We start from the raw sequence: 25,123 nt of genomic DNA, 5'->3' as shown, positions 1-25,123 counted from the left end.
AATATTCTGCTTCCTGTTTTCATAATATTAAGAATCTCTTAAAGGGACAAGAAACTTTTCTCCTGGCCTGTGCACAACCAAAGCTGTGTTTTGCAGTGAGCCTCTCTTGTTAGTGTACAATTCTGCTCCTTTATTTGTTTGGGTCGTTGCTATAATAAGATAGCACACAGTTGTTGGGGTGGAAGGTAATGGAGATTGTAAACCACTCTGAGTGAGACTGAGATTCAGAGTGGAGGGCGGGGTATAAATCCAATATAATCTTCAGCTGAGTCCCAGTGGTGGTATGCAAATGAAAAAATAACAGATGAAACAATGCAAACTGAAGCACTACAATGATGTATTAAATTGCTACATCTAAAGAAGAGATAGAAAAAAAAGTGGAAGAAAAAGTCGAGTCATAGTCCCTCTAAGCTGTGGCGTCTTGTGAGCAAAGAAATCTACTTTGTGAGCTATTGACATTAAAATTGTGAGCTCTTGCATAAATTCATTTGCTCTGGGCCATTTTTCCTGAGTTGAGACAGAGGTTAAAAAACTGTGAGCTAGCTCACACTAATTCACCTTAGAGAGAACATTGGTCATAGTAAGGGTTGGAAATTAGAAGTCAGTCGGATTGGGCTAGAGGACTTGCATTCTAGCTGTATCTGAAGAAGTGAGCAGTGACTCACAAAAGCTCATACCCTGCCACAAATTTTGTTAGTCATTACGGTGGTACTGGACTTTTACTCTTTTCTAATTCTCCCCCTGAATTGTCTTGTTTTCCTCAACTGAAACCCCCTGACTCTATTACTTTTCCTTACTGGGGAGATACCTCAGCCCCTCACTCTTTGGTAACCCTTGTTTTTTCATGGGTTGGCTAACCTTCTATGGTGCAGGAGTCCTCTTGAAATTTGGATATGGCAGCCATATTTGTACCTATGGCCATCTCCTTCGTAAAATTAGTACAGGGAACTACTGACAATGAGGGTTGGTATTGAGGTACTCTTTTGTCTTCCCTGTTATTACCCACTTTCTTGGATTTAATATGCTAGATTTATTTATAAATGAATAAGCAAATTTGTTTATAAATAACTGATCTTTCCGTTGAACCAGCATCTGGCGCTCCAAATAACTGCTTTGTTAGGGCTGAGGCAGCGAAGGCAATGATGCAGGCCTCTGTGGTGGACACCTCACCACAGTGCAATGTGAACATATTAAGGGAGGCAACAATCACAAATTAAGCAGGGACGCTAATCAGGTGTTACAGAGAACACCATGAACTGAACATAGAGAGGTTGTACAAGACCACGTGACCCAAGAAGTATGTAGACTATGAGAGAAACTGGTTTGCTTCTAGAAGGGTCTCACCAGAGGCTGAAAGTCTGCCTGGTCTTAGAGCAGGGGTGGCCAAACTTGCTTAACGCAAGAGCCACATAGAATAAATGACAGATGTTTGAGAGCCATAAGACAGGAATGTCAGATATTTGAGGGAAGGAAGGAGGGAGGTGGAAAGAATGCAACTTTAACCATGTTCTCCGAGCTGCCGGCTGGCTTGTCTTGAAGTGATTTAAAGAGACAAATGCTTTCTCCAACCTGTGTGAAAGAACCACATGTGGCTCCTGAGTCGCAGTTTTGGCCACCCTGTCTTCGAGTCTTCCAGAATCTTCTGTTCCATTCTCTGAATTGTTTTGATTCATGTTTTCTTTTTTAAAAAATAAAATTGTGAACAAAGTCAAAGTGTGTGGTGGGGAGGGGTCTTGAGACATTGTGTGTTTAGTGGCAAGCAGTAAGGGAATTCACTCTTGCTTTGTGCTTTAATGTGAGGAGTTGGGTTTTTTGTTTATTTTGTCTTTACTTTTGGGGCAAACCTGCAACTTTTGACCTTTGACGCAAACCTGCAGGAAGCTGCTTACTTTAGCCCTGAGGCTTGGTTCAGAATCCTGAGGTGATAAAATGACTTGCAGATGTTGCGGTTGGAGGGCTTCACACCACACCTCAGACATCATTTTATACAGCTTAACCTGGTGTTGCCAACCCCCAGGTGGGGCCTGGAAACCTCTCAGTATGATAGTGATGCAGATGATGGTCGTCAGTTCTGGAGAAAATGGTCTGAGGTCCCGCCCCCCACAAAAAACCCCAAACCTTGCGCTTTTCAGGCTCCACTTCCAAATCACCAGGAATTTGCCATCCCATAACTGGCAACCCTTCATCTCATGTTTGAGTTGTCTTAAACTGAAAAGCCCCATACTCTTTTTCTTCTCCTCACAGTCAAGGTACCTCAACTCCTTGATCATTTTAGTTACTCTTTCCTCTGCATGGGTAGGCAAACCCTGTGTGGCTTATACTTGACAAACGTATTTGAATACCCACTGAAACCCTTTAATATCCACTGTGACAAAATTAGAACAGCACAGGAAGCAAAAAGAGAGGATTGAAACTTCTTGCTGAGCTAGTTTTCTGTTTGCACAATGTGGATACAAAAAGAAGCCTGGCATGAAGAAATGTTAAAGGCTTTCAATCTAGCTCTGAAACTAGGGCGGTCATCTCAGGACTCTGCTTCCTCATTCTACCGCAGGTATGAACTAGCCTACTGATATAGAAAGTAGGGTTGCCAGCCTCCAGGTGGGACCTGGAGATCTCCTGCTTTTACAACTGATCTCCAGCTGGCAGAGATCAGCTCGCCTGGAGAAAATGGCTGCATTGGACCATGCTGAGGGCCCTCCCCTCTCCAGGCCCTGCCCTCTCCTGGATCCACCCCCAAAGTCTCCAGGTATTGTCCAGTATAAACTTGGCAACCCTATATAGAACATGAAGGATTCTCTCTCTCTTACGGTGTTGTGTGGGAGAGTTTTCAAAACACAGAGCATCCTAGAATAAGAAGTAGATATAGCGACAGGGGATGTATGGCTCAAGGCAACCCTGATTCTTCCTCTCGAGGATGCTGTAAACCAAGGCCCCAAAGTTGATTGAAATTGAACATGAGGAATTTTGAGCAGGACTTTTTTTTTTTTTTAGAAAAAGCCCAGAAGGAACTTATTTGTATATTAGGCCACAGCCCCTGACACCAAGCCAGACGAAACTGTGTTCCTGCTCAAAAAAAGCCCTGATTTTGAAAATCCTGAGTAGATGACAAAAAATGGGAAGCACAGCCAGCCACAAAATGGCTGCCAAATGGGGCCTAGTCAGAAACACCTTCTTCAGTGAAGATAGGTGTTTGCAAATGGCTTCTCCATGCAGGCCCAAAGGCAGTGCCTCCTGAAGCATCTCCTACTCCATTCAAGTGGAAGAAACCCAGTACTGGCTCTTTGTTTTATGAGGGGTGGAATTGGGTTCTGATAACAAGTTACTGGCATAATTTTCCCTTTCCCCTGTTTTCCTAACAGACTTTTAACTGCCTCAGAATTCTTTGGCTTCTGGTGAGCAGGAAGAATGGTCAGTGCTCAGTGGACCTCTATTTTTCTTCTTCCCCCTCTTTTTCTAAATTTACCAACAACTTTTTTCTACAGGTGAGGGGGGTTTGCTGTAGTTTGTAGAAACCTCTGTCTTTTCTGTAGGGGGTCCTGTTTTGCTGCCCTGCCCCACAGCTGGTTATGGCCCATCACGTTTGCTGTTAGAAGCAGCATAAGGACAAAATACGCAAAATATTAATGTACGCAGTTGAGCAGTCCTACCTTCTAGACTTCCGGCCAGTGGGCGCAGGCACAGTTTACAGGCACTCAACATTTGCTTCTTAATTTAACTCTACTACAATTGCTGTAAAACAAACAACTTTAAATATATCACTTACCGTATATTCATATACTAGCTCTTTCCCAGTGACTTCTGTTTAGTCCCTTCCTGCCTGGCCTACAACACTTCTGACTAGAAGCTGGGGAGGGTAATTCCCACAGACCTATTAAGGAATATTTCAAACCTAATAGATAAAAGCATCAGAGGCCACTGCGATCCCATCGAATTTCAGAAGTACGATAAATGTAATACTAATGGATCTGCAAACAGTTGAATTAAATTAGCACGTAGCATCTGAGTTGCACACAACCTTCCAAACATCCTCTGTTCCAGAATAGAAGGTGCCACTGTCTGCAACTCCCTGTCGTGTGTGTGTGTGTAGGAGGTATTTGTGAATTTCCTACATTGTGCAGGGGGCTGGACTAGATGACCCCGGAGGTCCCTCCCAACTCTAGGATTCTGTGATTCTAACTATTGCCCATAAGCATGAGTTACAATCATCCATGTTTTATCTGTTGATTTCCTGCAGGTGTCTGAGCATCTGGTTGTGGATCCTGTAAGTTCTATGGATCCCTCTGCTGTGGGCCATGCTGGTCCTCTTTGCATGGAGAACTCTTTCCTTCATGTCTCATCTCCTCCTTCATTCACTCTCCAAAGCCTGGGAGAGTCCCAAGCTCATCTCTTGCAGCCCATCACTCCTTCAGCTGCATGGCTGACTTCATTGAAACCTTCCAACACAGAGGGCCAAGTCTTGTCAGACCACCCATCAAAACCTTCTGCTCTGAGCGTCTTGGATTGCAGGTGCCCCAGCTGGGTCCCTGAGCAGGTAAAACTGAGCCAATGCTTAGCAGTGCTTTTTTTGTTTAAAGGCCTGTTATAGAGTGGCTAATGAAGATGTCTGTATGACCTGCGATAGGTTTAATCACTGGGCCTTCTTGTTTCCCTTTTGCTAAGGAATCTTGGGAAATATTGCTTTGGGAGGTTGCTTTTGTGAGCGAGCCACACCCGATCATAAAACGTATTTGGGGAGTTGTTTAGAGAGGGGAAATGGCTCAGCCCAGGTGTGATTCAAGCCAGGCTTTGCTTAATTGATCACCTCTGTGTCTCAGGAGAGGGTTGGAGGTGCAGCAGATGCCAGTGGTTCTATGAGTGAAGTTGGCCTTTGGAAAGCAGATCGTGTCCAGATAGAAACTACAGAGAATGGGGACATTCCTGAAAAGAAAATCTTACCAGATCGTGGCTCAAAGCAAAGCAAATCCACGGTGAGGTTTCCATCGTACGATTTTGGTGTCACAACCTGCATTCACAGTGGGTCCACATGGATCCATGCTGCCATCTTATTTCAATTTAACAAATGCACTTAACATCTTTGAGATGCTATACCATCGTTCACACAAAGTGAGGTCTAGCTGGTTCTGTGTACAAATGTGTATTACAGGAATAAGGGTGTGCTCTTCCCAGAATTCCTGTCTGCGTCACAGAGAGTATGACTGGCTACCTTTGGTGTAAGGGAGCGAAGCCGTGATGAAATCTGGGTTATTCCTATATGTCTTCCTAACTGTTGGGAGAGAACTGGCTTATGTATTCCTGTTCTTAAAACACTTGTTTATACTGCAGAACTGAGGCATACTTATTGAAGCAGTGTGTGTGTGCACAAAAGCTTATGCCCAGAATCAGACTTTATGGGTCTTAAAGATGCCCCTGGACTAAACCTTTTTTTGTTGCTTCAGACCAACATGGCTACTACCCACCTAAATCTATCTTCTTAAATTATCATTATAGAAGTACCAAATGTCATGTGTGTCTGCACTTTGTTGTTGTTGAAAGCAGGGCGCTCCTTTGCTGTTGAAAGCAGGAACTCCTTTGCATATTAGGCCACACATCCCTGATGTAGCCAATCCTCCTGGAGCTTACAGTAGGCCCTCTACTAAGAGTCCTGTAAGCTCTTGGAGGATTGGCTACATCAGGGTAGTGTGACCTAATATGCAAAGGAGTTCCTGCTACAAAAAAAGCCCTGGTTGAAAGTATAAAAGCTGCTTTATACGAAGTCTGGTTCTCTATTGTCTGCTCTGATTTGTGTTGGCTTTCCAGGGCCATGGGCAGAGAGGGGTTTTCTTAAGTACTTGTCGTTTGATGTCCTTTATTGTGTGTTTTAACAATTTATTGATATCATATGGTTATACAACTTAGTTATTTCTTAATTATCTCAATATTAGTCCGTATTACATTTCAATCCCCCCTCCCTCCAATGTTGTATTTTAACAATTCATTAATAACCTACGGTTACGATGTTTAGTTATATCTTTTCTATCCCTAACCCATATGATATTTTCACTCCCCCCTCCCTCCGTTATTAGACTTACCCCGAAGTTATATATTTAAATCCAAATATAAAGGTATCCCAAACCCATCAAAACACACTGTCTTTTTCTTCTCACTCATATTAAAAGATTGTCCAATGTCTTTTTACGTTCCATTCTAACTCTATATATTTTTTAAATTTCTTCCACTCCTTTTTAAACACTTCCAGATCATAGTCTTTCAAAGTTCTTGTTAATTTATACATCTCGCTCCACGATAAAACTTTCACAATCCAGTCCCATTTCTCTGGTATTTTTTCTTGTTTCCACAGCTGCGCATACAATGTCCTAGCAGCTGAGAGCAGATACCAAATTAAAGTCCTATCTTCTTTTGGAAATTTTTCTATTTGTAATCCTAGCAGAAAAGTCTCTGCCACTTTCTTGAAGTCATAACCCAAAATTTTAGAAATTTCTTGTTGTATCATCCGCCAAAAGTTTTTTGCTTTTTCACAGGTCCACCACATATGAAAAAAAGAACCTTCATGGTGCTTACATTTCCAACATCTGTCTGACATCTTTTTACTCATCTTTGCCAGTTTCTTCGGAGTCATATACCACCTATACATCATTTTAAAACAGTTCTCCTTGATATTCTGACATGTTGATATCTTCATCGAGTTCTTCCAAAGGTACTCCCAAGTATCCATTTGGATTTCTCTGTTTATATTGATTGCCCATTTAACCATTTGAGATTTTACTACTTCCTCTTCTGTAGACCATTTCAATAATAATTTATATACTTTTGATATTAATTTTTCATTGTCTCCAAGCAAAACCATTTCGAATTCTGTTTGCTCACGTCTAATTCCATCAGATTTCATATCATTTTCCATCAGACTTTTTATTTGTTGCATTTGGAACCAGTCATATTTATTATTTAGCTCTTCTGCTGACTTTAATTCAACTTTCCCACCTTGAATCTTTAACAATTGATTGTATGACATCACTCTTTCTTCCTCAGATTCAGCTGTTATTTTTATTACTTCTGCTGGCACTATCCAAAGCGGCTTCCTCTCATCACCATATTTCTTATATTTTATCCAAGTATTTAATAAAGTGTTTCTGATATAGTGATGAGAAAAAAACCCATCCATCTTGTGGTTCCCATAATACAAATATGCGTGCCAGCCGAATTTATTCCCATGAGCTTCCAACCTTAAAGGTTTTTTATCCAACAGCATTATCCAATCCTTGATCCACGTCAAACAAACAGCATCATGATACAATCTTAAGTCCGGGAGCTGAAAGCCTCCTCTTTCTTTTGCATCTGTTAAAATTTTCATCTTAATTCTTGGTTTCTTCCCGGCCCATACAAAGTCAGAGATCTTCTTTTGCCACTTATTGAATTGTTTGCTATCTTTCACAATCGGGATAGTTTGAAACAGATACATTATTCTTGGCAAAATATTCATCTTAACTGCAGCAATCCTGCCCAATAAAGACAAATTAAGTCTGTTCCATTTTATCAAATCTTTGTCCATCTTGCACCAAAGCTTTTCATAATTATTTTTGAATAAATCTATGTTCTTCATAGTTATTTCTACGCCAAGATATTTTACTTTAGAAGTAACTTTACACCCCGTCAGTGCCTGCAATTCATTCTGTCTATTTGGTTGCATATTTTTACATAAAAACATCGACTTCTGTGCATTTATATATAATCCTGCAATCTCTCCATATTTTTTTATCTTGGTTAAGAGCAACGGTGTTACTTGAATCGGATTCTCTATAATAAACACAATGTCATCTGCAAAAGCTTTATATTTATAAGAGAATCCTTTAATTTTTAATCCTTCTATTTCTTTGTCGTTTTGCACTTGTAATAAAATTTCAAGAGTCATTATAAACAACAATGGTGATAATGGACATCCTTGTCTTGTGCCTTTGCTTACCATCAATTCTCTTGTAAGATCTGCATTTACGCACAATTTTGCTTGCTGTTCTGTATATATTGCTTTCGTCATTCTTATAAAATGTTCCCCTAAATTAATTTTTTCCATTACTGCAAACATAAAGTCCCAGTTCAAATTGTCAAAGGCTTTTTCCGCATCTACAAAAAATAAAGCTGCTTCTTTTTCTGGATGCTTTTCATAATATTCCACAACATTGATGACAGCTCTTACATTGTCTCTTATTTGCCTTTTAGGAAGAAATCCAGCTTGATCTTTTTTTATAAAGTTTATCAGATATTGCTTCAATCGTTCTGCCAGAATTCTTGTATAGATCTTGTAGTCGTTATTTAATAATGAAATTGGTCGATAATTCTTTACATTTGTGACATCTATCTTCTTTAGGGATCAACGAAATTACAGCTTCTTTCCATGTATTTGGAATTATCCCTTTTTCTCTTATTATATTGATCAGTTTCTGCAGTTTGGGTGTTATCTCATCTTTGAGGGTTTTATAAAATTTAGATGTGAATCCATCTGGCCCAGGAGCCTTACCTTCTTTCATTGCTTTTATTGCTGCTTCAATTTCGATCTTTTCAATTGGATCATTTAAAATCTTTTTCATGTACTCAGTCAGGGGCGCTATTTGGATATTTCGTAAATACTCTTCCATTTTTCCTTTTCTATTTGTCACGCCTTTGAATAATTTTGCATAATATTTAAAAAATTCTCTTTTGATTCCGTCTTGATCTACTATTTCTTTTCCATTCACCATAATTTTATTGATGATTTTATTTTCTTTCTTTTTTTTCAACTGCCAGGCTAGGTACTTCCCAGGTTTATTCGCACCCTCAAACAATTTCTGTTGTAAACTTTTTAAATTCCATTCTAATTATTTGTTCAGCAAATGTCTTACTTGAGATTGTAATATTGTAATTTCTTTTATTAGCTTCTTTTTTCCTGGTCTTTTTTTCAATTCCCCCTCTTTTTTATTTATTTCATTTTGTAAAGCTAGCAACCGTTCTTCTTTGGCCTTCTTATCTTTATTATTAAATGTAATTAGTATTCCTCTCATTACTGCTTTGTAAGTGTCCCAAACTGTTTGAAATTCTACATCCTCAGTTTCATTTATTTGGAAAAACGCTGCAGATTCCTTCTCTAAAAATGCCACAATGTCTTTATCTTGTAGTAAGTCCTCATTAATTCTCCATCTTCTTGTTTTTCTTTGCAATTTTGTAGTCCAACAAATTGGGTTGTGATCTGCAAAAACCTTTGGTAGAATCTCTACTTTTTTAGTCATGAGGCCCAAGTTTTTGGAACCCCATAACATATCTATTCTAGAAAAAGAATTATGTCTTGCTGAGAAGAAGGTATAGTCTCTTACTTCAGGATTAAATTTTTTCCAAATATCTTCCAAATTTTCTTGTTTAACTAACTCAAAAAAAGAATTTGGTAATTTTCCTTCTTTGTCTTTTTTCTTTTGGCTTGATCTATCAATATTATTTTGTATTGTCCCATTAAAATCTCCCATCATCAAAATCTGGTCGTACGACATTTCATCCAACTGTCGGTTGATGTTTTTAAAGAACTTGTCTTTTGCTCCATTAGGCGTGTACAATCCAAGTAGCAAGGGTTTTTTTTGCCTCCATTGTCACTTCTACTGCAATATATCTTCCTTCTTTATCTTTGAGTATCAGTTTTGGCTCTAATTGTTCTTTATCAATTCCAGGCGGCCTCAGGAAGTGTTTTGATGATTTAGACCTGTCGACTACATTCTTTAGACTTTGTTTTTCAATCTTTTGATTACTGTGTTTGGTATTCCCACTTTGGGTATTCAGGAATGGAAGAATGTCATATACATTTTCCAAAATGAAATAAATAGTCATCAGTTTTTTAATTTATTTTAACCAGTCTATAGCAAAGCTACAGCAATGCTTCATCAATGAATAGTCTCCCCTGTTTTTTCTCTGTGTGTGCTTGGTCTGGATCTTGCTGAATTCATAAATTTGTATACTTACAGTTTTTTAGTTGTTTTCCGTGTAGGAAATTGCTTTTTAAAAACAATTGTGTTCCATCTAGGAGGCCTGAGAAGGCTGCGGTGCAGAATACAAAGACTTGAAGGAAATAAAGCACAGCGGGACTTAAGTATAATCAGGGGGTTTTTTTGTAGCAAGAACTCCTTTGCATCTTAGGCTACACATCCCTGATGTAGCTAATCCTCCTTAGCTTACAGTAGGCCCTGTACGAAGAGCCCTGTAAGCTCTTGGAGAATTGGTTACATCAGGGGTGTGTGGCCTAAGATGCAAAGGAGTTCCTGCTACAAAAAAAGCCCTGAGTATAATTAATGTAGTGGGAATTAAGTGGGCTCCTGGATTCTGCTAAAGAACTGCTGCCAGTAACCCTTCATTTATTCTTTCTCTTCCAGGCTCTGCTTTTCACCGCTGATGCCAAGAAATCTTTGTCGTATTCTACTTCCTGTAAAATGAATCCTCTCTGGTTGGAGAACTCATTCCTGAAGGAACCCATCCTGGCTTCTCTCACTCTTCAGGGGTTAGAGGAATCCAGAGCTCGCTTGCTGTGCCCTGTTGTGTCCTCTGCTCCACTGTGGTCTTCACTGAAACCTTCCGATACGCAGTTCTATTTCCCGCCGGGTCCACTGGATACCTCTGGCGCCCTGACTGCTACGGATGGCACCAGCCAGAAAGAGCCTCGCATACCTCAATTTGCACTGGAGCAGCCGCAACTTACAGTAAGGATGGCGTTGGACTGGAAGTAGTGAAAAGCAGTGGCCAAAAGCAAGTCTTGAGGCCTTTTTTGTAGCAGAAACTTCTTTTGCATATTAGGCCACAACCCCTTGATGTAGCCAATCCTCCTGCAGCTTACAGTAGGCCCTGTACTAAGGCCACGATATGCTCTTGGAGGATTGGCTACATCAGGGTGGTGTGGCCTAATATGCAAAGGAGTTCCTGCTAAAACAAAAAACGGTATGATAGCGCTATGCATGGGGAAGGTTTTAGATTCAGAAACTCGCAAGGGCCAAGCTCAATGGGTTGCTGAATGGATCTCCCATGAATTTTATTAGTAAATAGTACTGTGGGACCTCCAAGCTCAATCAGGGCCACAGGAGAAGGGTAAGGGATTGTACCTTTTTTCCCTGCTCTGTTTTCCCAACATGTGGGGAAACTAGTGTGATATAACAGTTACAGTACCTGACTAGGATCTGCCATGAAGATTGCTGGGTGATATCTCTCTCTGTTTTCTTTTATCCTAGCCTCACAAGTAGAATTACTGGGCTTTGTAACTGACAGGAGGTTTAGGGCATGGCGGGTGGGGGTTGCAACATTGCTTGTGTCAGTATGTCACTTCCAGGAAAACTGGGTAGCTCTAGATTTCTAAAACTGTCCTGCCTGGCCTGACCTGGATGATGAAGAAGACGACAACCGGAGATTTGTACCCCACCCTTTTCTCTGAATCAGAGCGGCCGACAATCTCCTTTATTTTCTTCCCCCGCAACGGACACCCTGTGAGGTAGGTGGGGCTGAGAGAGCTCTCACAGAAGCTGCCCTTTCAAGGACAGCCCTGCGAGATCTGTCCCAAGGCCATATCAGCAGCTGCAACTGGAGGAGTGGGGAATCAAACCCAGTTCTCCAAGATAAAAGCCCATAAATTTAACCACTGCACCAAATGAGTTCCTGAATGGATCTCCCATAGGGGAGATGGGATGCAAGAAGGAAGAATTGGAATGCGGACTTTTCTGGTTATATTGAATTGACAACTCCACATGTATTTGAATCTGAGACGTTTTTTGGAAAATCTGGATTTTGACAGCTGCATTCTCCCAACTATTATTTTTTCTTGAAATATTTTGGTGCTGCCTCATGATGGATTTCCTGAAGTGGCTCACAGACAATAAAAACCCATTCCAATTTGATTAAAAAATCAATAATCAAATTATGTCCATCAAATGTAAAATAATCGTAATGTTTTAACCAGGGTAGGGAAGCCAGAAAAGAGCAAAGTGGGGCAAAAAAAAAATATTGGCCCAGTTTTGCTAACGGTCTTGGTAAACGAGGACATCTTCATTGGAAGCTCCCAAGAGAAGGAAAGTCCAGTAGACAAAATGCTGCAGCAGCAAAGGCCCTGGTAATGACTCATTCCGTCTCAGGACATTATCAATCAACCAGCTCTATTATCCCATCGACAGACCTCGTTCAGTCATACAGTCATTAAAACAAATCATAGCATTTGCATATGTGCCGTTGCCGTGACCCAGATGGCCCAGGATAACCTGATCTAGTCAGATTTCAGAAGCTAAGCAGGGGTCAGTCCTGGTTAGTACTTGGATGGGAGACCACCAAGGAAATCCAGGGTCTCTCTGTGCAGAGGAAGGTGAAGAAGAAAACACCTCAGAATGCCTCTTGCCTTGAAAACCCCTGGTCACTATAAATCAGCTGTGAATTGATGGAATTTTCCACTTCCATGAATGTTGACACAACCCTTTCTTCATCCAGGATCTAGTTGCAAGGACAACATTATACAAAAGAGAGCCACGTTGTTTGTAATACACACATTTTCCTCAGCAAGACTTAAGGGTAATTGGCTCATTTTCTCTGAATGACCAGGTCCCATCACCAAGAGAGGAACAATTGCACCTCTAGAGTAACTACAAAATAATAACGCATCAAGGAATTCCCAGCAGTTGAGCAGGTTCAGATTTGTGTTGGCATACTTCAGCTGTAGGGCTTCTGGGGCGGGGGTGGAACCCTCCAGTCTCACAGATCTGTGTCACCCTTTGTACTTTGATGCCCACACCTTGATGTGACCCTTGCTCACCTGGGAAGCAAAATGATCAGTTTCGCTTCTGCAATGGAGAAGTGGACTGAGGCTGCCCCGATCTGCCATCGTGAGCAATAAGCTCTGAGTTATTTGTGGGTAAATAAATATTACACCATCAGATCATATGTTACGATTGCAGCATCTGAGCCAACTGTAAGATAAGGGGACGGTGGCTCATCTGTGTGCCAGATGCTATCTGATGCATGAATTGGGTTTGGGTCAGCATCCAGTGACTGTCTCTTTACAACATAATTGTAGCACATTGATCTGGCCTGGAGTTTGAATGGGAAGTACCATTCCTATTGTACCACAGACGGTTCTGTATAGAGTACCTTCCCACAGAACAGCAGATCAATAAGAGCGACAGCCTCCAGGCTGTGGGAGGCAGTCATAAAAGAAATATATGTTCTTTTCTGTTCCCAGTAGTAGGGTGGTTAGTGGGAGCAGCTACTGGGAATAGAAAAGAACATATGGTTCCATAATGTGTTATCATTGACGTTGTTATTCGACTCCACTTTTATTATTCGGCTACTGGGAATAGAAAAGGGGACATTGCTTTGGTTCTGTTATGTGATATCATTGAGGTTGTTATTCGGCTCCACTGTTTTATTATTCAGCTTCTGGGAATAGAAAAGGGGCCATCGTTTTGGTTCCGTTATGTGATATCATTGAGGTTGTTATTCGTCTCCGCTTTTATTATTCGGCTACTGGGAATAGAAAAAGGGACATTGCTTTGGTTCCATTATGTGATATCATTGAGGTTGTTATTCCGATTCACTTTTTATTATTTGGCTACTGGGAATAGAAAAGGGGACATTGTTTTGGTTCCGTTATGCGATATTGAGGCTGTTATTCATCTCCATTGTTATTCAGCAATGGTATGAAGAGGGCAAGCAGGGTGTCAGGTGCCGTATGGATGGTGTACAGGTCTGGGAGTGGAATTATTAACATTGAAGGACAAGAGGGAACATTGGGTGGGGGCCTGTACAATTTCTGTCCTGCTCCTGGGCATGTGTGCGAAGGGACTTCTTGTGCCCCCTCTTCTGCCTTGATATTGTTTAACGTCAGGTCTGTAGATCATAAGATCTAATGAATACGCAAACCTGTGGTGAAAGAGGGCACGGGCCTGGCATGTGTGACTGAAACCTGGCAGGGATAATTCATGTGATCTTGTGGGTTATCTCAGTGTGTTCCTGCTGGTACACGACCTTCATCCACCCTGAATTGGAGCACAGGGAAGGGGAATTCGATGACTCTTCTTTTGCAGGAGGAAGACCACATCAGTCAGCAGCTTGGCTTTGATAGTATGTACATTGTGTTAGGTCCCAGAGACAAGTTATGAGTCTTACAGGTTTATTCATGCCCTGGTAGAGGAAGAAGGAGATCTTTTGCTGAGGATGCCTAGGCTGGTTAATGAGGTTTCAACAACTGTGCTTTGTCCACCTTGTCTGATCATGCTAATGAGTTCATAACCTCTGTTGCAACCATGAGACTGTCTCAAGTTGTAGTGAGCCCAACACATGCCAGAGGTCATTCACTGGGTTTATTTTTTGGTACTACTAAGCAGATTTCTGGGAATCTGGTTGGAAGGGCTGAATGACCATCCTTTGACCTGGTCCAATAAGTAACTGATGCTTTCGCCTGCCCAGAACTGGCAGACCAATTACGAATCCCAAGTGGCTTCCTAAATTGTCTGGGAAATTTTTAGGAGTCTCAGCATTGACTGTCATGAAGCCACATCAGTAGCATGGGATGTATAGACAGTATTGTTCCCCGTGGTCTTTTCCTCCTTTCTGGTAGATTCTCCAATTTCCTAGTAAGCAAGGAAATAATAATAATAAATAATCTGATATTGGATTTTTATCCCACCCTCCACTCCGAATCTCAGAGTGGCTCACAATCTCCTTTATCTTCCTCCCCCACAACAGACACCCTGTGAGGTGGGTGGGGCTGAGAGGGCTCTCACAGCAGCTGCCCTTTCAAGGACAACCTCTGCCAGAGCTATGGCCGACCCAAGGCCATTCCAGCAGGTGCAAGTGGAGGAGTGGGGAATCAAACCTGGTTCTCCCAGATGAGAGTCCGCACACTTAACCACTACACCAAACTGGGAAGCAAATTGAGTGCTGTTGGTGTGGAAGGCTTGTGCTGCATTGGACAGAACACTCTACAGAGCCCATTCTGCAGGCCTGCGGAGCAGAGAAGACAACTTTCTTCACCACTTCCTGTGTGTCAATTAAATCTCGTTCAGCGGAATTATTTAAGGATGGCATGATTGTTAAGTGTGAACTCTGACCCTGTAGAAGAAAGTGGTTTGATCAGTTGCCATGACACTTTTGATAAATAGTTTGCTGATTAAAAAAACCCCTCTTATATGCTCCAGTTTGGGTTTATGCCAGAGGTGTAATCCAGGTGTTGCATTTCATAATAATGGTGGCATAAAGCAATAAGTGGGCTGAGATCAATTGCATACTCTTGGGCTGAACCGCGAGTCTGAATAGCTTATGGGAAAATTGTTTCACTTCCACACTTCATACAAAAAAATATAAAACTGTTACTTGAAATGACATTGGCCAGCCGTGTGGGTCTGAAGGAGGACAAAGTTTGAGTCCAGTGGCTCCTTTAAGACCCACAAAGTTTTATTCATGGTATAAGCTGTCATGTACAAGCACATTTTGTCAGAAACAGATGAAACAGAATTTCCCCAGCCCTCAAAGGTTGTGTCTGAGGAAGTGGGCTTGCAGATGAAAGTTTGTACTGTGAATAAAACGATGTGGGTCTTAAGGGTACCGCTGGACTAAATGTCTTGTTACTTTATGCAGAACGATCTGAATGCAGGGAGAGAGAAAAATACTAAGTTTTTATAAATTATTCAACACTACCAATAGTGGAAGCAGAAGTATTTAAGGATGGATTCCTCAAAGAATATTGTAAATCACAACTGGTTTGTAACCTGGATAGCTGAACGGACTCAAATGAATTGAATAAAGAACAAAATTTCCAGTGGTTGTTACCATCCACAATTTAAATGTTGTGTGGACCTTTTATCTCTCTAGTAGAGAGTCAACAGCGTCATTTCTGAACGAAAAATGCCTGAGAAAGAGCTTGTTTTTTGTCCACTGTCTCAGCCAAGAGTCCTCTCCTGTTTCCAGATATTCTGAACTCGCAGGAAAAGAACCCCAAAGCATGCGTGCCTCAAAGAGGTGTTGGAAGACCCTTCTCAGGGTTCTACAGATAGTATCTATTTTCTCCAGGGGATAAGCTGTAATTCCAGGGGGTCCCCAGGTCCCACCTGGAGGCTGGCATCCCTTGGGGGGTCTTGAAGACCCCTTTCTTTCCCTCTGTGGCTACCTAAATGTTCTTGAAAGGGATCAGGCCAAGATAATTGATTAATCAGTAATGACTAATTATTAATTAATTATACCAGCCAGGATAATTAATATTATAATTTCCTGTAATCTTTGATGGGTGCTGTGATTGGGCCAGTACTTAAAATATCCTCTATGGCAAAGGATAGGCTAGCCAGTTACATAACCCTCCTCTCATGGGCCATGGTTAGTGAGTGGCTCATTGAGCAAACACAGGCATACCTGTATGTCACTTTTAGCCCCGCCTCATTTCCATCTGGCTTCAGGCCCAGTCATGGGACAGAAACACCATTGGTTGCACAGTTGGATGATCCTTATTTGGAAATGGATACACATCTTTGCTCATTCTTAGAGCTATCTGTGGCCTTTGACGTAGTAGGCCATTACTAGTGGTTACATCATTTGCAAAGTCAGGTGCAGAGTTTCTGGCAGAGTCCTGTGATGGTTTGGGCAATTTGTGTTTATTCCGGTGGACTCGGAGGATTCCCCTGGGAGATGTAGAATCCTCTGCTTTAGACCTCAAATGTGGTTTTAAACAGGGCTTTTTTGGTAGAAAAATCCCAGCAGGAACTCATTTGCATATTAGGCCACACCTCCTGACATCACCATTGTTTCACACAGGACTTTTTTGGAAGAAAAAGCCCAGTTTGACCATATCTGCATATTAGGCCACATCCCTGATGCCAAAACAGCCAGAACTGCATTCCTGTGCATTCCTGCTCAAAAAAAGCCCTGGTTTTCAATATGTGCTTTGTGCTTTTTAATATATATAGGAGGCTATTAAATGGATCAATTGTGGCTCTAGAGCTTGGTGTCGCTTAATATACTGATGACACCCAGCTCTATATTTTGTTTTTTTAAAATTTAAACTTCTTGGTAAATGAATTGTACGGTAAATCCTCAGTAGCAATAGGGCAAGTCTTCAAGATCTGCTTAAAGCAGCCTTCGAATATTTTGGATGGCACGTGGAGCTGATGGAACTGTGGAGGAGAGAATGACATTCTCCTAGATCATCTGTTTTTAGGCATCTTGGGGTCGAACGAGGGAGATCATCTACCAATAATTCCTGGGGTTTATTTTATTTTTTTTTAAGCAAACACCGCTGCATGGTTGGGGGTGGAGATTTAGATAGGGTGGGGCTTTGCCCAACCCACACAAGAAAAGGGTTGTGGTTCAGTGTCAGATCATGTGCCGCACAAGCAGAAGGTCCCAAGTTCCGCAAGACCCAGTTCTGCAAGGCCTGCAAAGATTTCAGCTGGCTTTTAACTGAAATGACGGCCACCGCTGAGATATTAAATCTAAACAGATGTTTAAGATCACTGAATGCCATCCTTACTGGATGCAAACTAACACCAAATTGTTTTAATATAATGTTTCATTTAAATGTTTTATTGTTGTTCTGTTGTGCATCGTGAGCTGCCCTGAGCCTGCTTCGGCAGGGAGGGCGGGATATAAATCAAATAAACATATATTAAGACAAAGATCCTCCTACAGTTAAGGAACTGTAGGAGGATCTTTGGCTGAAATTCTGCAGAGCTGGAGGAAGCAATGCTGAGTTAGTTGGACTAATAGTCCAATCTATTTGAGGCAGCGTCATCTGCTGAATTCAGGGTATGATCTGCCAGGGAAGCTGCCCTGCGTATACCTCCCTGAAATTATGCCTTTCATTTTGAAATTTGTGTTAGACCCAAAAGCTGGCGTAAAAAGTGCTGCTTGTCCTGTGAAACCAAAGCAGAAAAGGCCAAGGTACTCAAAAGTCATTACTGGAGAGCCAGTTTGGTGCAGTGTGTGGACTCTTATCTGGGAGAGTCGGGTTTGATTCCCCACTCCTCCATTTGCACCTGCTGGAATGGCCTTGGGTCAGCCATAGTGTTCACAGGAGTTATCCTTGAAAGGACAGCTGCTGTAAAAAGCTCTCTCAGCCCCACCTACCTCACAGGGTGTCTGTTGTGGGGGAGCTGGGGAAGGTAGAAGAGATTGTGACTGCTCTGAGGTTCAGGGTAAAGGGCTGGATATAAATCCAATATCATCATCATCTTCTACTGGGGCAGTGTTCAAATTAAACTAGGCTGGGGTTTTATGTAATTGTCCTCATTGTATTAAACTATCATGGCTGTGCAAAAATTTCCCAGTGAATTCTGCCTGTAGGCCACCCTGGGGAATGCTGAAAAATTTGTTTTGGCTAAGGTTTTTTTTTCCCATTTTCAATCTTTGCAGGCAGAGGGAGAGGGGGACAAGATAGACTCAGTCGGCGCGATGCCAGAGTATGTCCTGACAGTTCCTGAGGATGCGCTGAAAGAACAGCCAACTGAGAGAGAGTCCTTTGGCCATGAGATGAAAGCGGACAATCAAGATCGGGATGTGAGTGCGCACAAGGTAAGGAAGGAGGCAAGGTGGGGAGGCACGATGGCTCAGTGGTAGAGCATCTGCTTGGCATGCAGAACTTCCCAGGTTTAATCCCTGGTATCTCCGGTTAAAAGGACCAGACAGCAGGTGATGTAAAAGACCTTTCTTCACCTGAGACCCTGGAGGGCCACTGCCAGTCTGAGTAGACTGGGCTGACTTTGATGTTTACAAGATTATGCATGGGATAGAGAAGGAAGAGAAAGAAGTACTTTCTCCCTTTCTCACAGTTCAAGCACTTGTGGGCACTCCATGAAATTAATGAGCAGTAGGCTAGAACAAAAGGAAGTTCTTCTTCTACCCAAAGCGTGATCAACACATGGAATTCACTGCCACAGGAGGTGGTGGCGGCTACAAGCATAGAGAACTTCAAGAGGGGATTGGATAAGCATATGGAGCAGAGATCCATTAGTGGCTATTAGCCACAGAGTATTGTTGGAATTCTCTGTCTGGGGCAGTGATTCTCTGTATTCTGCGTGCTTTGGGTGGGGGGGCAACAGTGGGAGATCTTCTAGTGTCCTGGCCCCACTGATGGACCTCCTGATAGCACCTGGGGTTTTTTTGGCCGCTTTGTGACACACAGTGCTGGACTGGATAGGCCATTGGCCTGATCCAACATGGCTTCTATTATGATGGACCCAGGGTCTGGTTCAGTATAAGGCAAATCAAGTGTTCATGTATTCAGTAATGGACTATTGGGTTTGAATGAGGCCAGCGTCTGGCGTTGTGCTTATAAATGCAGAATTAGGTGCACGGTTTAGCATCCTGAGAATTTTGGCTTTCATTTTTTAGAAGATTGATTTCTAGACCACACAGCTGGGATCCTTTATAAGCAGGGCAATGTGTACAAAGAGATAATGACATGAGGTAATCTGTACCCTGTGCCAAGAGTGGCTCAGTTCTCTGAACTCATGCATATTGAGACTTGCGTGATTGTTCTTATTTTGCATAATTTTTAATTGGCATGGTTTTATTTTGGTTTCGTTGGTTGCGGGCATGGGAAAGAAATAATGCAGGGCAAAGGGATCTATCCCTCGACATCTTCGGGCCAAAATACACATTCAGGTTGTCAACAAGTTGGGTCCGGAAACCGCGCTGGCGGGGAGAGTGCTTTCCCTGGTTTTGCCGCTCTGTGTGCAGCATTCTGGGCATGTGGAGCAGCAAAAATGAGGAAATAACTCCAACCCACCCCTACCATGGGGTGTTTATGAGCGGAAAAACAGCTTGGGGGAGATGGGAGGTCTCCCCACTACAGTGTTCCAACCCCATAACTGAATACGAGCACTTTAAAGACGCCATCAGGTTTGTAATTTTTAATGTAATTGATTATATATATATATATATTTAATGTAACTGATTTTACTGTTGTACATCGCCCTGAGCCTGGTGCTGGCCAGGATAGGGCGAGTCCTCAAATATAATAAATAATACAAATAATAATAATAATTTTGGATTGCCTTTATTTTTTGAAAGCCATTTCCTACAGTTGCTGTGTGGTTGCGGATAACCAAACTCATTAAAAACCCATATGTGTAGACTGGCCCTTATTCCGCTACCAGTCTGACTTTGGAGATCTGAGGAACCATTGCCCACGCTCCTCTGCGCACATTTTTAGCAAGGAAGGTGGATTATAAATCAGAAAAATAAATTTTATCGTATCCCAAAAGGACTAGGAACTTGCTGGTTTTGAAAAGTGATTTTTCTTTTTAATGACAACCCAATCTCATCTTGATATTTTGCCTTCCCTCAGAATTAAATTATATATGCTGCTCATGCTTCTTTAAGGAGCCTCGTGGTGCAGAGTGTTAAAGCTGCAGTACTGCGGTCCTAAGCTCTGCTCACGACCTGAGTTCGATCCCCGGCAGAAGCTGGGTTTTCAGGTAGCCAGCTCGAGGTTGACTCAGCCTTCCATCCTTTCGAGGTCGGTAAAATGAGTACCCAGCTTGCTGGGGGTGGGGAGTGTAGATGACTGGGGAAGGCAATGGCAAACTACCCCGTAAAAAGTCTGCCGTGAAAATGTTGTGAAAGCAACGTCATCCCAGAGTTGGAAACGACTGGGGCTTGCACAGGGGACTTTCCTTTCCCATGCTTTTCTGCATGTAGGGTATAATATAGTGGGTTCAAAGCAGAGGGGAGATGCAGTTGCAGTGATCATAGCTGTCTTTATTAGTTACAGCATGATAACGCGTAAACTAGAAGACTGAAGACTAGGGCCAACGGGACCAACTATATACACTTTCCACCCAAGGATGCCATTGGATCATTCAAACCAGCAGGGGGCCCATGATTGGAGCAGGGCAGCAGGAATTTGCATCTTACTGCCCATTGTTCTTGAATCCCCAAGCTCAGTCCTCAAGGCTCCAATGAGCCAGGCAGGAACGCTAGAACAGGAACATATCATGAGTCCACATACACAACATAGGGTCTGATGGGAGCCAGGTTCCTGGCTTTTATTTTGGTCCTGAAAGAGTTGAATGGGATGATGTTGCGATGGGGAAGGTGAACTGTAGATCTCCTGCCTTGCCTTCAGTGTTAGGAAACTAGAACCTGCCTTCTCGTTGATCTTACTCTGAGTCTGTTCAGACATCAGTCCAGAACCAATGTTAAGACAAAAGGAAATACTTCTTTAGTCAATGAGTAATTGCCAGTGGTGGTAGTGTTGGCCATGAGTATAGAAATCTTTTAAAGGGGTTTAGACATATTCTTGGAGAAGTCCATTAGTGACTGCTAGTCATGGTGACTCATGGGAACCTCCACATTCAGAGGCAGGAAATTTCTAAAGCCCAATGCTAAGAGAAGAATCTTGAGAGTCCTTTGGACTGCAAGAAGATCCAGTCAGTCAGTCCTAAGTGAAATCAACCCAGACTGTTCCCTGGAAGGTCAGATGCTGAAGCTGAAGCTCAAATACTTTGGCCACCCAATGAGAAGGGAGCACTCCCTGGAGAAGACTCTTGAGAGTCCCTTGAACTGCAAGAAGATCCAATCAGTCAGTCCTAAGGGAAATCAACCCAGACTGTTCCCTGGAAAGTCAGATGCTGAAGCTGAAGCTCAAATACTTTGGCCACCAAATGAAAAGGGAGCACTCCCTGGAGAAGACCCTGGTGCTGGGAAAGACAGAAGGCAAAAGAAGAAGCGGACAGCAAAAGATGAGATGGCTGGACAGCATTACTGATGTAACTAATAAGTCACCGGGTCCGGATGGCATACATCCGAGAGTTCTGAAAGAACTCAAAGTTGAACTTGTGGATCTTCTAACAAAAATCTGTAATCTTTCATTGAAATCTGCCTCCATTCCTGAGGACTGGAAAGTAGCAAATGTCACCCCCATCTTTAAAAAAGGTTCCAGAGGAGACCCGGGAAATTACAGGCCGGTCAGTCTGACTTCAATACCGGGAAAGTTGGTAGAAACCATTATCAAGGACAGAATGAGTAGGCACATTGATGAACACGGGTTATTGAGGAAGACTCAGCATGGGTTCTGCAAGGGAAGATCTTGCCTCACTAACCTGTTACATTTCTTTGAGGGGGTGAACAAACATGTGGACAAAGGAGACCCAATAGATGTTGTTTACCTTGACTTCCAGAAAGCTTTTGATAAAGTTCCTCATCAAAGGCTCCTTAGAAAGCTTGAGAGTCATGGAGTAAAAGGACAGGTCCTCTTGTGGATCAAAAACTGGCTGAGTAATAGGAAGCAGAGAGTGAGTATAAATGGGCAGTTTTCGCAATGGAGGACGGTAAGCAGTGGGGTGCCGCAGGGCTTGGTACTGGGTCCCATGCTCTTTAACTTGTTCATAAATGATTTAGAGTTGGGAGTGAGCAGTGAAGTGGCCAAGTTTGCGGATGACACTAAATTGTTCAGGGTGGTGAGAACCAGAGAGGATTGTGAGGAACTCCAAAGGGATCTGTTGAGGCTGGGTGAGTGGGCGTCAACGTGGCAGATGCGGTTCAATGTGGCCAAGTGCAAAGTAATGCACATTGGGGCCAAGAATCCCAGCTACAAATACAAGTTGATGGGGTGTGAACTGGCAGAGACTGACCAAGAGAGAGATCTTGGGGTCGTGGTAGATAACTCACTGAAAATGTCAAGACAGTGTGCGTTTGCAATAAAAAAGGCCAACGCCATGCTGGGAATTATTAGGAAGGGAATTGAAAACAAATCAGCCAGTATCATAATGCCCCTGTATAAATCGATGGTGCGGTCTCATTTGGAGTACTGTGTGCAGTTCTGGTCGCCGCACCTCAAAAAGGATATTATAGCATTGGAGAAAGTCCAGAGGAGGGCAACTAGAATGATTAAAGGGCTGGAGCACTTTCCCTATGAAGAAAGGTTGAAACACTTGGGACTCTTTAGCTTGGAGAAACGTCGACTGCGGGGTGACATGATAGAGGTTTACAAGATAATGCATGGGATGGAGAAAGTAGAGAAAGAAGTACTTTTCTCCCTTTCTCACAATACAAGAACTCGTGGGCATTCGATGAAATTGCTGAGCAGAAAGGTTAAAACGGATAAAAGGAAGTACTTCTTCACCCAAAGGGTGATTAACATGTGGAATTCACTGCCACAGGAGGTGGTGGCTACAAACATAGGCAGCTTCAAGAGGGGATTGGATAAAAATATGGAGCAGAGGTCCATCAGTGGCTATTAGCCACAGTGTATGTGTGTATATAAAATTTTTTGCCACTGTGTGACACAGAGTGTTGGACTTGATGGGCCGTTGGCCTGATCCAACATGGCTTCTCTTATGTTCTTATGTTCTTAACAAACACGAATTTGAGCAGACTTCAGAGGATGGTGGAAGACAGGCGTGACTTTGTCCATGGGGTCACAAAGAGTTGGACTCGACTGTGCAAATGAACGACAAATGCTATGAGGCAACATCTGGGGAAGGCCTTGTCCTCTGTGCCCTCTTTGTTGGCCCTCTATAGTGGGTGTCCCCAGCCTTTTTGAGCCTATGGGCAAATTTGGAATTCTGACACAGGGTGGTGGGCACATTCTCAAAATGGCTGCCACAGGAAGTGGAACCAGATACACAGAGGAAGCCCGAGTGCTGGGGAGAAAAGAGAGTGGTAATTCAAATAATAAACCGGGGAAGAGGAGTGAGAGAGAACAAAACCAACACTGTGCTGGCAGCTGCTACCAAAACAACATTATTTTACTCTGCACAGCCTGCAGTTAGGCTTCCCAATCCCCAGGCCCCAGTGGAGGATCCCCCGGTTTTACAGTCTCCACTGAGCCCTCAGCCAGTTGGCCAGCGGGGGGAAGCCTCGCCTCCAAAGCCGCCAGTACCTCTAGCTGTATGGCAGGTTTAGAAACCTGCAAACAGGTGTGTGTGCATTTAAATAGGAGCAGGAAGTACTTCATGGGGAAGTGTCAGCAACAGAGCCCTTCCATTTGTTTTGCTTTCGTTTCAGAGCAAGTAAGAGTGTGTGGGTGAGTGAGAGTGCGTAGCGTAGCCCCTGTACTTTTCAGAAGTCTTTGTAGACTTAGTGTTCCATCTATACCTCATGGCTAACAGCCACTGATGTACCTTTGTTCCATATGCTTATCCAGATGTTTATCCATTGTGTGGCAAAGTAAATGGAGTTTGCAAAACATAGAAGTTCGATAGAAGATAGAACTGATAGAAGTTCGGCATGACAGCTGAATTAATAAGCAGGAGCTACGGACGTTTCTCTGCTCCTGCACCCAGAGGCTGTATTGCTGAGCAGATGGGAAGGGAAGTCAGACACGGTTGGTGTCCTAGCTCATTTAGAAGTTCAGATCGATGGTTTAGAGTCTACGCCATGGATAGCCAAGGAACGGTTGGGCGTAATCTCTGAGTAGAGCCTCTATCAGGGATTGTAACCCAGCGAATTACAACTGCCCTCCCCAGTTTCATAAGTCTCGTTCTCAAATGTCTTCCAATTTTTTCCTCCCTCCACAGCTGATGTTGCTGAACCTGGTTTGCTGTTCATTGGTAGAAAGTTCCAAGCCTGAAGGAGAGATTCATAAGGCTCTAGAAGGAGTGTGCGAGAAGCTAGCACTGTATGAACCTGAATTTATCCTCAAGGTACGGAGGGGATCTTGGGATGCAGGGTTGGTTCCAAGCCCCCAGCGGGAGTGAGGCATTGTGGGTAATTTAGACCATTGGCCAGGGTAGATCTGAGGGATGTGTCAAATTTGCATATTCTCTCGGCACTTTCGTTTCGTTTGTTTTTTTGCTAAAAGCGTTGATTTCCTGCCTGCTGTTGGCGGTTGTATTTCAAATGTTATAAATAAGTCTTTGTCTAAGATGAGCTCTTTTGTGTACTCTGCTCTTGTGTGATAGCAGCGGGTTGTTTTGTAGAAAAATAGGTGGTGTTCATTAGCATAACTCATTAGCTTATGCCCCCCACCAGCCAAAAGCAATCTGACGCAAGAAAGGAGAGCCCTGGGCAAGCCAGGCCTGCTTGGGCTGGCTAGAAATCTAGCCAGCCTAAGCAGGCCTCGTTCGCCTGGGGCTCTCCTGGACTGCCCCTCCATCAGTCAAAAGGCCAGCAAAAAGCTGCTGCCCCAAATCACATAAGAAGTGGAGAAAGGGTGGCA

General features: G+C 42.8%; 1 protein-coding gene across 1 annotated transcript in view; it reads left to right on the top strand.

Moving 5' to 3' along the window:
* Positions 1-25,123, top strand: part of TEP1 (telomerase associated protein 1) — an 87,736-nt gene that overhangs the window by 2,494 nt on the left and 60,119 nt on the right. The window contains 5 exon segments of the mRNA XM_060254943.1: positions 2,245-2,295; positions 4,235-4,531; positions 10,380-10,703; positions 18,373-18,531; positions 24,483-24,608. Of these exon segments, the coding sequence (XP_060110926.1) occupies positions 2,245-2,295; positions 4,235-4,531; positions 10,380-10,703; positions 18,373-18,531; positions 24,483-24,608 (957 nt within the window).

Source organism: Heteronotia binoei, chromosome 15 (genome assembly GCF_032191835.1).
Source record: "Heteronotia binoei isolate CCM8104 ecotype False Entrance Well chromosome 15, APGP_CSIRO_Hbin_v1, whole genome shotgun sequence".
Taxonomy (NCBI): domain Eukaryota; kingdom Metazoa; phylum Chordata; class Lepidosauria; order Squamata; family Gekkonidae; genus Heteronotia; species Heteronotia binoei.
Note: the sequence above shows the minus strand (reverse complement) of the source record. Positions and strands in the feature narration are given on the sequence as shown.